This window comes from Talpa occidentalis, unplaced genomic scaffold, assembly GCF_014898055.3.
Source record: "Talpa occidentalis isolate TD23 unplaced genomic scaffold, MPIMG_talOcc4v2.1 talOcc4.2, whole genome shotgun sequence".
NCBI classification, from domain to species: Eukaryota; Metazoa; Chordata; class Mammalia; order Eulipotyphla; family Talpidae; genus Talpa; species Talpa occidentalis.
In genome coordinates, this window is record NW_023602073.1 from 36,227 (window position 1) to 47,221 (window position 10,995).

Below are 10,995 nucleotides of genomic sequence, written 5' to 3' on the forward strand. Positions count from 1 at the left end.
GGAATCACACAATACGACAGAACATATGGGACACAGGGACGCCACTTCCAAGAGGGAACCTTCAAGCAGTAACTGCTTATTTAAAAACATTCTCAAGTGAACACACTTAACTTCAAATCTCAAGAAACTACACATAGAGCAACAACGTAAGTTCCAGAACAAACAGAATATGAAACCGTAGAAACAGTCAACAGAAAAGAAAAATACTGGGGAAAACATCTATAAATCTAGTAATGGGTTTTTAAAAACAACAACATAACTGAAAAACTGGGGAAAATTAATTTGAAAAAAAATGTATTGCAGCATCACTGGTTTACAACACTGTGTGAGAGTCAGGGGACAGGGTCACACCTCTTGAGACTGCGTCACCACACCACACCCACCACCAAAACATGCACAGCCCGCCCCTTCCCCCCTGGCCCCCAACTCTGGGAGCCGCAGTCCTACACTCAGATTTCTAGGGTTTGCTTTGGTTTAGTTTCGTCTGGGTTCTGTTTGTTTCTCTCTATTCCACGAGTGAAATAATACGGTATTTGTTTATCACCTTCCGACATACTTTGCTTACCATAATACCCTCTAGCTCCTTCCATGTTGCTGCAGATGGCATGATGTCATACTTCAAGCAGCTGCGTAGTATTCCCCTGCATATAAAGAGCACATCTTCTCAAGCCACTCGTCTGTCATCGGGCACTTAGGCTGTTTCCATGACTCAGCTCCTGTGGAAAGTGCCGCAGTGAACTCAGAGGGCCTGTGTCCCTTCCAATTAGTGCTTCTGCCTCCTTAGATACAAGGATTGGAATTGACGGTCCCACAGTAGAACAGCAGACCTATTTTTAGTTATTCTCAGAGACATTTTTCCTGTTTCCACTCAGGCTGGACAAGTCTACATCCCCACCAAGTGAAGGAGGGATTCCCTGTCTGCACATCCTCGCCAACACTTGCTGTTTCTGGTCTTTTGTGCACCGGTCATTCCCACACGTGTGGGCAGGTGTATCTTGCTGCGGTTTGACTTGCATTTCCCTGATGATAAATGCTGAGTATTCTTCCATGTGACTGTTGGGCTGTCTCACAGTTAAAACGGACATTTAAAATGAATGGATAAATTCCAACAACACAGAATCTACCAAGGTTGAAACATTAATTTAAAAAAAACCAATACAATTAGAGACTACAGAAGTAATCAATACTCATCCAGGAGAAGATCCTCTGAAGTAAAGATAGACTGTCTTGATAATAATACCAATCTTTTAAAGAGAATTTATACTAATCGCCCCCAGTATTTCTAAACATGAAAGAGGGAACATTTTTGAATGCTTCTCTAGAAGGTCTACATGGCCTTTACGCCCAAGATAACAAAGGACGTTACTAGAAAAGCAAACTACAGGACAGCACGTGTGAGAAATATGTATGCAAAACCCCTCTACAAAGACAAGAAAACGGATTCAATAGCAAATTTAAGGGTTAACACAAAACGACAAAGTAGAAATTATTTCTGAAATTAAACTATTTTAAGAAAATCATTATGGGGCCTCCCTGATGGTGCAAGGGGTTAAGACACAACTTATAAAGTTGTCCACAGCCTCTGAAGCCCAAGTTCGACTCCCGGCCAAGGAGCTACCCACATGGCGCAGCAGACCCTTCCTGAATCACCCGCTGCTCCCCTCAGCACTGTACTTTAGTCAGTCTGCCTGTTCTGCTCCCTACTCTGTCTCTGGTGAATCCTCTTACCACCCTCTGGCCTGTACCCCAGTTCTTGTATGCATAAATAAATAAATCTTTAAAAAGAAAAGAAAAAGAAAATCATTATAATACATTGCATTAAATAATACAGGTGAAAGCACATGATGATCTCAAATAATGAACAAACGCTAAAAAAATTCAACATTCTTTATTAATGAAAACACTCAACACCTATGGAATGCAAAGAAAAGTCAACATAATGAAGGTCACATATGAAAAGCTCATCATATTCAACCGTGAAAATCAGTTTCTCTTAGATGGGGACAAAGGCAAAGACTCACACTTTCACTACCTCTATTAAAGTAGGGTTAAGTAGGACAATTACACAATAAAAACAAGCAAATCATATCTGAAGTTATACAGAAGAGAAACAAAAACCTATGATGGAGTTGGCCTCCCAGAGAAAAACACTAACATTTACACACACACGCACACAGACACATGCATGCACACACACACTCACACATTCACAGTTAAAGACTGAAACCTGACCACTAGAGGACAGGCAGAGGCTGACATTTCTAAATAAAATAACATGGAAGTTGAAAAATATGGTGAAAATCAACAATATATAAAATAAATATTTTAATAATTCACTTCTGACATAACTGATACGAACATGACCAGGCAATTATAAAATTTTTTTAAGATGTATTTATTGGGCCTCCCTGATGGTACCAGGGGTTAAGCACTGCACTATGAAGCAATCTGCAGCCTCTGCAGCACAAGTTCAATCCCCCGGCGGCCAGGGAGCAACCCACATGGCGCAGCAGACCTCTCCTGTCTTGCCTGCTGCTCCCCTCAGCAGTGTATTTCCATACATCTGCCTGTTCTGTTCCCCACTCTGTCTCTCGTGAAGCCTCTCACCCCCCATACCTCTGGCCTGTACCCCAACTCTACAAGAGCTGGGGCACAGGCTAGACATGCGGAGGGCGTGAGGCTTCACCAGAGACAGAGTGGGGAACAGAATAGGCGGATCCGCTGAAATACACTACTGAGGGGAGCAGCAGGCAAGACAGGAGAGGTCTGCTACTCCCTGGCTGGGGATCGAACTCGTGTTGCAGAGGCTGCGGACAGCTTCGCAGCACAGTGTTCAACCTGCTGCACCACTGGGGAAGCCAATTGTAGAATTTTGAATCTAAAGTCACAGGCAAGTTTGACATAGCCCAACTCAGGAAGTTAAAACACAGAGATGACTGTGTGCAGATGCAGGCATGGAAGACCCACAAACTCCACAATCACATGGATGTATTCCAGGGCTGCCAGGATGGCTCAACACATCCAAAGCAATAAACACTGTACACTACATCAACAAAAAAAAAGGATGTGAAAGAGACACAGAAAAAACATTTGATAAGATTCAACACCCTTTTATGATAAAGACCCTCAAATAATTTGCACAGAGCAAACAAATTTCAACATACTACAGACTATATTTGACAAACCCACAGCAACTGTCATACTCAGTGCTGAAAAGCGGAAAAGATCAGGAATAAAACAGTATGTCCACTCTCAACACTATGACTGAACATAGTGCTGAATGTCCTAGTTGCTGGAAATTCAACACACAGCAACTAAAAAACAAAGAAAATAAGAGAGATCCAAACTGGAGAGGAAAAGTAAAACTATCAATTTTTAGATAACATGACAATATACAGAGAAAATTCCAAAGACGCCAGTAAAAAGTTCTTAGAAATGATAGGTGGATACATTAGAGTGACAGGCTCCAAATTCATTCAAACAGAAGTTCGTTGCATTTCCGTGGACAATGAACAAACTAGAACGAAGAAAAATCAGGGGGAAATAATCCCATTACAATCAAAATGAGTTAAATACCAAGGAATTGAAAATCCTGTACAATATACTGTTGAAACAAACAGAAGACACAGGGGCCTCTCTGGTGGCACAAGGGGTTAAGACACAACCTATGAAGCTGTCCGCAGCCTCTGCAGCGCCGGGTCGATCCTGGCGGGCCAGCGAGGGTCCCTCATGGTGCAGCAGACCTCTCCTGTCATGCCCGCTGCTCCCCTCAGCACTGTTTTCACTCCATCTGCCTGTTCTGCTCCCCACTCTGTCTCTGGGGAGTTCTCTCACCCCCCACACCTCTGGCCTGTACCCCGGCTCTTATACGCATACATAAATAAATCTTTTTAAAAAATGATTTGAATTGTGTTGAATTTCTGAAGACACAAAGAAATGTAAATGTATTCTATGCTATGGATGGTTAACAGTGCAAAGATGAATACATCATCTTAATCAATATACGCTCAATGCATTCCCTGTCAAAATCCCTCAGAATATTACATTGAGAACTACAAAAGAGCCTGAAGAGCCTAAACAATCCTGAAAAAAAACAACATAATGAATGTACTGTGCACCTCGACTATACTACAAACTGACAACGACTAATTTATAAAAGAGCCAGGAGCAGCAAGTTGAATCTCTTCAGTAAAGGGTGTCAGAAGATGAATGATGAAGGGAAAACACACGGACAACAATACAAAGAATAAAACTAGGCCACAATCTATAAATAGAAATTAATTCCAAACAGATTAAAGACTTGAATCGAGTCCTGACACCATCAGAGACATAGGAGAGGGGGCAGGTGACACACTCCTGGGCATCCACGGCCTTAGATATGTCTTTGGAAATTCAACTCCAACAGCAAGGAAGGAAAAGAAAAACGACACATGACGGATAGGACTGCATCCAGCCAAACCACTTCTGCACAGGGGGGAAAACAACCATCATTAAAACAGAACAGACAGGGCCTCCCAGGTGGCGCAGCGGTAGAGCGCTGGGTTGCAAAGCTGCCCGCGGCCTCTGTGGCACCGGTTCGATCCCTGGCTGCTCCCCGGCCACCGGAGGAGGGTCCCACATGGCGCGCAGACCTCTCCTGCCGCCCGCTGCTCCCCTCAGCAGTGTGCTTCGGTCCTTCTGCCTGCTCTGCTCCCTACTCTGGCTCTGGTGAATTCTTTCACCCTCCCGCGCTTCTGACTGTACCCAGTGCATGTATAAACAAAACAAACAAACAAATAAATAAATAAATAAACATGCCTCTATTAAAAAAAAAAAATTAAAAAAAAAAAAACCGGAACAGACATCCAAGTGAGTGGGAGAAGAAACCTGCAGATCACACACAGTGGTGAGGTTCACATGGAGCCACCAAAGACTACGAATGGCCAAAAGAATTATGGCAAAAAGAGGAAGAACGTCAGCATCACACTCCCAGACTATAAACATACTACAAAGCTACAATAATCAAAAACAGTTTGCTACTGGGATAAAAAGGCACACGACCTTTCAGAACTGAAAGCCCCGAAGTAAAGTCACACCTATATCATAAATGACAAAGGAGCAGGCAGCAGCAGACACTGGAGAAAGGAAAGGCATTCTACTGATCATAGAAACACCAAGACATCCTGCAAACAGGAGAAAATACTTGCGCACCATACAGCCGATAAGGGGCTGATATCCAAGATCTAAAAGAGCTCCTTCGATCTACGGAAACAAAACAAATAACCAAATGAAAGAATAGGTAGAAAAACTAAATAGAAGCTTTTCTTCAAAGAAGACACACGTGTGGACAATAGGCACATGAAAAAAAAAACAAATGTTCAACACCATCTCTCATCAGGAAGTGCAGATCAAAACCACAGTGAGGGCCTCCCTGGTTGAGCACAGCACTGAGAAGCTGTCCGCAGCCTCCGCGGCATGAGTGCGATCCCCAGCCAGGGAGCTGATCCACACAGCGCAGCAGACCTCTCCTATCTTCCCGCTGCTCCCCTCAGCAGTGTGTTTCAGTCCATCTGCCTGTTCTGCTCCCCGCTCTGTCTCTGGTGAATCCTCTCACCCCTGTACCTCTGGCCTGCACCCCAGTTCTTGTATGCATAAATAAATAAATGTTCAAAAAAAAAAACCACAATGAGACACCACCTTACTCAGTGAGAATGGCCCAAATCAAAAAAACTAAAAAACAAAAAACAAATGATGGCAAGGATACGGAGAAAAAGTAGCTGTTGTGCACTACTGGGAATGTCCCGATGGACAACCCCCCCATGGAGGTTCTCAAAATATTAAAAGCAGATCAATGACACCATCCAGCAAGTCCACTCCACTCTACCCAAATCATAGAAAAACACGACTGTGAAGGGACATATACAGGGCGGTGCCCACCGCAGCACTACTTGTAAGAGCCAAGTGACGGAAACAACTCAATGCCGGGGACAGCTGAGTGCAGAAGAGCTGCGGGACACATAAACAAGGCAATACTCCTCGGAGGTAGAAAGGACAAGTCTTGCCATTTGCAACTACAGGTGGTGCTGGAGAGGAAAATGCTAAGCCAACTAGGAAGGAGAAAGAACGCAGCCATGGTTTCTCTTACATGCCAACAGAAAACAAGGGTCAGACCGGAGCAAGCCAGGAGCAAAGCCTGCGAACCCACCTGGAGGGAGGCTGCCCGGGGGGAGGAGGACGGGGAACCGAGTGTGGGGGGCCGCGCTGACTACAGAGGCGGCTGTGGACGCCTTGGGTGTGGGCTGGTGTGTGGCGCACATCTGAGAGGCATAAACGGGGGCTTCTGAATCATACACGGTGCTGTCAACAACACCCCAATAAAAACCCCAAACTCACAGAACTCAACAACGAAAAACCCAACGACCCCAGCAGGCTCTGCCCAGGAGCAGACAGACGACAGCCAGCAGCCATGGCTCTCACCACAGGGGGCTGAAAATCACAGCAGCGGTGAGTGCTCGCCTCAGGCCCTTAGAGGGGCCGCTCCACAGGAGCGGAGGGCGCCAGTGCTGGGACGAGGAGAAGGGATCCTTGCACGTGCTGTGGGAACGTACACTGGGGGGCCATCGTCAGAAGCAGCAGAGAGAGTCCTTAGAATACCAAAGAGAAGATCCAGGCGATGCGGGTACGCCAGGCCAGGCCTCTTTTCCCGGGTGGCCGCTCCATGAAGACACTAGGCCAAGGCGATGCGCCCCGCCCCACCCAGCGCTCCCCATGACTCTCACAAGAGCCAAGACCTGGAAATGTGCCCCCCTCCACTGACCGGGCAGGAGAAGACGGGAGGCGCAGGCACAAGGGGCCAAAGGGGCACTGCTGCACCTCCCCCTGCAGTGACCCTCAGGGCTAATGGCTGTTGCCATGGTCCCTGAGGTCCGGCGTGGGCAAGGAACCATGCGCACAGGGGGGGAACAGCAAACTCCCTAAGATGCAGAGAAGCCAAATGCCTGCCAAGAGATAACGACCACCAGAAGCCGCCACAGAGATGATTAAAAGAAATGCTGACCACCTGGAACCTTATCTCGCTTTCTCAAGGCCCACAAACTTTATTCTGCTACAACCGTCTCTCTAAAATCTTTCCTTTTTCTGGTCATTGATTGCTAATTAAAAAACATACGTAATTTAATAATTAGGCTAATGCAAATGAAACATTACTAAACACTGTGTTATAATATAATTATTAGTTTAATAATCTTTCTATTATGTGCTTGACTTTAGTACCTTTGATATTAACTGCATTATAATATAAATTCACCTATGACAATTAATTATGAATAAACATAAGTAGTAGTAGTAGTAGTTAGTACAGCAAGAATATAAGAAAGAGTTAATAGCCTGTCTACTTAGGAATGCAGCTAGGTCCAGATGTATTTTGGACATAAATTACTGCCCTGTCAATGATAGCTAAACCTATGAGCAAGCTGATTTCTTTGATGTTCACCGATCCTATGCCTTTAGAAAAAACATATATATACTGACCACTGACTAAAATAAAGTGCACTCAGATTTACACTTTCTTGAAGTGTGTCTGTTTGTCATTTCTTTAACCGAATCCCTGACCACCCTGCGCAGTCTCTCAACCCTGAGACGGCCTCATCGTCTACTGCTGTGCTGGTCTGCGGCAGGGCACCAACAGGGTGGGCCTGCGGTCCCTGCACTTCGTGACATGAGCCGAGTGGAGAAAGACGGCCACGCTGTCTTCATGCCTGTGCTGACAGGACAGACACGACACACCAACTGCATAAAGCAACAATGAGCTCTCAGACCGTGAGGGCGGGAAAATGGGCAAGATGAGTCAACCGTGTGAAGGATGGAACTGACCCCTAGAGATAAAAATGCTTCTAGCGATGGGACATCTCCAGGCCTATGAACTACTGTGACGCAAGGCTACTTGACAAAAGCATCTGCGTCTCCGCCCGTCTACAGATGCGTCCACAGCGAGGTTGCCAGGTGATGAGGCCGTATGTCAGAATTTACCACTACAGGCTGCACAATGTTCCAAGTTCCTCTGAACCACTTTTTTATATAAGTGCATGACACAATAGGTACATAAATCAGACTATTTTATAGTCGTGTCATTCTGACAAACTGACTTTTATTTCCTAACTGTAGTTTATAAGGGTTCTAATTGTAGTTTCTAAATGGAAACGTTAAAGTGCGATACACGATCATGCTTTCTAATGTTTAAGGAGGTGCTTTGTGCTCTGATGAAATGAACAACTTTGAATTTCTGAAGGGTCACATTTGAAACATCCATGAGATTGTGATTTATAAAATGTCCCGTTAGCCTCTGCTGTTCCTGGCATTTCTGATGCAAGTGCAGTATCTCCACCACTCCCCTCACTAATACCAGCGGGAGATAAAATGAGAACTTAACATAATGTCCTCAAAAACATGCAGATTGTCGCAGGTCCCAGAAATCTATGGCGAAACTGGGGTTCCAGACAGGCTCTTAGCAGCTAAGGGAGGAACTTAGTTGACCCTCTGAGTGTGATGGAAGACCAAGGGAGAGGGAAGCAAAGCCAGCACAGATGAGCCTGATAAGCAAAGGGCAGGGATGTCCCTCTGTGATGACAAAAGAAATAAACCTTGGCATCTCAAAGACCCTTCCCACTGAAGTGCACCTTCCCACACCACATTTTTTTTTATAGAGGCATGTTTTATTTATTTATTTGTTTGTTTGTTTTGTTTATACAAGCACTGGGTACAGTCAGAAGCGCGGGAGGGTGAGAGAATTCACCAGAGCCAGAGCGGGGAGCAGAGCAGGCAGAAGGACCGAAGCACACTGCTGAGGGGAGCTGAGGGCGGCAGGAGAGGTCTGCGCGCCATGTGGGACCCTCCTCCAGTGGCCGCGGAGCAGCTGGGGATCGAACCGGCGCCGCAGAGGTCGCGGGCAGCTTCGCAACCCAGCGCTCAACCACTGCGCCACAGGGGAGGCCCCCACACCACATTTTAAAGTCAACTCCCCTTTGAAATTTGGACCTGGTCCCTGTGTCTCCTGCTTCACTCACTCCCACCTACCTGGGGGTGTGACCTTTCTCTTCACCTCCCAGGGCTCGTTCCTCTGCTCCAAAAAGACGACCAGGTCTGGCTTGGAGACAGTCAAACCTGTTCATCAGAAAAGGGAACGTGACTCTTGCTGGTCATTCTCCGATCTCATTCAGTACTGTTGTCAATGGAGAAAAGAGAACATTATAGAATATTCTAGAAAATGACTTTCCTCAATGAGTCCCTCTATAACCACCTTTCGATAACGTAGGAAACATTTTCAACATGCAGGTTCTGACCTCTACTTCCCAGGAATACTGAACCAAAAATTAGGGGTGGAAGATTTAAACATAAGATGTTTAAAGCAACAGCATTCTGTATCACTGATTTTCTAGAGTTCCCACTCATCTAGAGTGAACAATGCAGATCACCTAAAGAAAAAAGAACGTTAAGGGCACAATGAAATCTTGTGATGATTTTCTTCTTACACGAAGAAATTCAAAATTATTTATTTTATTATTTTCTAATTTTATATATTTTCCACATCATTTTTCATTTTTGCACAATATGTGCATTTTCATCTTGGTTCTAGTCCCCATACAATTCCCACCCCCCTTGTTCTGATCCTACTCCCTCCTCCCCACCCAGTGTGTCTCTGGTTTATAGTTGCTTGTTGATTTTGATTTTTACTTTATTATACAAAATTATTTATTTTGAACAGTAATCTAAAATTAAGTCATGCGAAACAAAATCCCCAAGATCATTCTACAAGTGATGAGATTAAAACTGGGGGTAGATGAGGAAATCTGGGGGGGAAGCAGTCCTCACCCAAGGAGGTCAGGTGCCTGTGATTCTCTAGCATCACGTCCCAGTACAAGGCCCGCTGCACCCGGTCCAGGCACTCCCACTCCTCCTGAGAGAATTCTATGGCCACGTCCCTGAAGGTCAACAATCCCTGGAAAGAAAAGAAAACAAAACATGTCCGCCAAAGGGCCGCTGTGGTGTTCATAACTTGAACCACTATGAAGAGAGAGAGTTAAGTAACCAATTCTGGGGCCTCCCCACTGGCGCAGCGGTTGAGCACTGGGTTGCGAAGCTGTCCGCAGCCTCTGCAGCGCCGGTTCGCTCCCCGGCTGCTCCCCGGCCACTGGGCGAGGGTCCCACATGGCGCACAGACCTCTCCTGCCGGCCGCTGCTCCCCTCAGCAGTGTACTTCAGTCTTCTGCCTGCTCTGCTCCCCACTCTGGCTCTGGTGAATTCTCTCACCCTCCCGCGCTTCCGACTGTACCCAGTGCTTGTATAAATAAATAATCTTTAAAAAATAGTAATAATAAAATAAAATCAAACTGACTATAGCTGCTGCCTTTTATTAAAAAAAAAAGATTTATTTATGCATACAAGAGCTGGGGTGTAGGCCAGAGGTGTGGAGGGGTGGAAGGACTCACCAGAGACAGAGTGGGGAACAGAACAGGCAAATTGCCTGAAATCCACTGCTGAGGGGAGCAGCGGGCGAGACAGGAGAGGTCTGCTGCACCCTGTGGGTTGTTCATTGGCCACCCGGGAATCAAGCTCATGCTGCAGAGGCTGCAGATGGCTTCACAGTTTGCATCCCAAGCCCCTGCGCCACCAGGGAGTCCCCTCCAGTAAGGTAATTTAAATGCATCAATATTCTCCAATATTTCCAAAACTCTCAGGAAAAAGGATGACAGAGTATTCGTGACACTACTATAATTTTATGGAAGAAAACACGTACCAAAGGCTTCAGAGGCATGTGTTTGTGATGCTATTTCTATGTCACGGGGTTAGCTGTGTGAATTTCTCAGATGGGAAAGGCACGGCGAACGAGAAGAGAACATATGGTGTCCATGTAAGCAGCGAGGTGGAGACCATGCTAAAGTGCAGGTGCTGCTTCGGGGGCTCTGTCTGGGGTAGAGTATCATTCCTGGCAGGCTCCCTAGGATGCTGAGGACTCACTTT

At 45.7% G+C, this 10,995-nt stretch overlaps 1 protein-coding gene across 1 annotated transcript; it reads right to left on the minus strand.

Annotated features, from left to right (window-relative positions):
- Positions 1–494: 494 nt before the first annotated feature.
- LOC119253161 (KRAB domain-containing protein 5-like) lies at positions 495–10,789 on the minus strand. Its single transcript, XM_037520801.2, has 4 exons — positions 10,772–10,789; positions 9,847–9,973; positions 9,052–9,138; positions 495–716 (listed from the first exon to the last, which is right to left on the minus strand). Exons 1-4 carry the CDS (start codon positions 10,787–10,789, stop codon positions 619–621), a joined length of 330 nt encoding a protein of 109 aa, XP_037376698.2. The 3' UTR covers positions 495–618.
- Between the last annotated feature and the right edge of the window lie 206 nt (positions 10,790–10,995).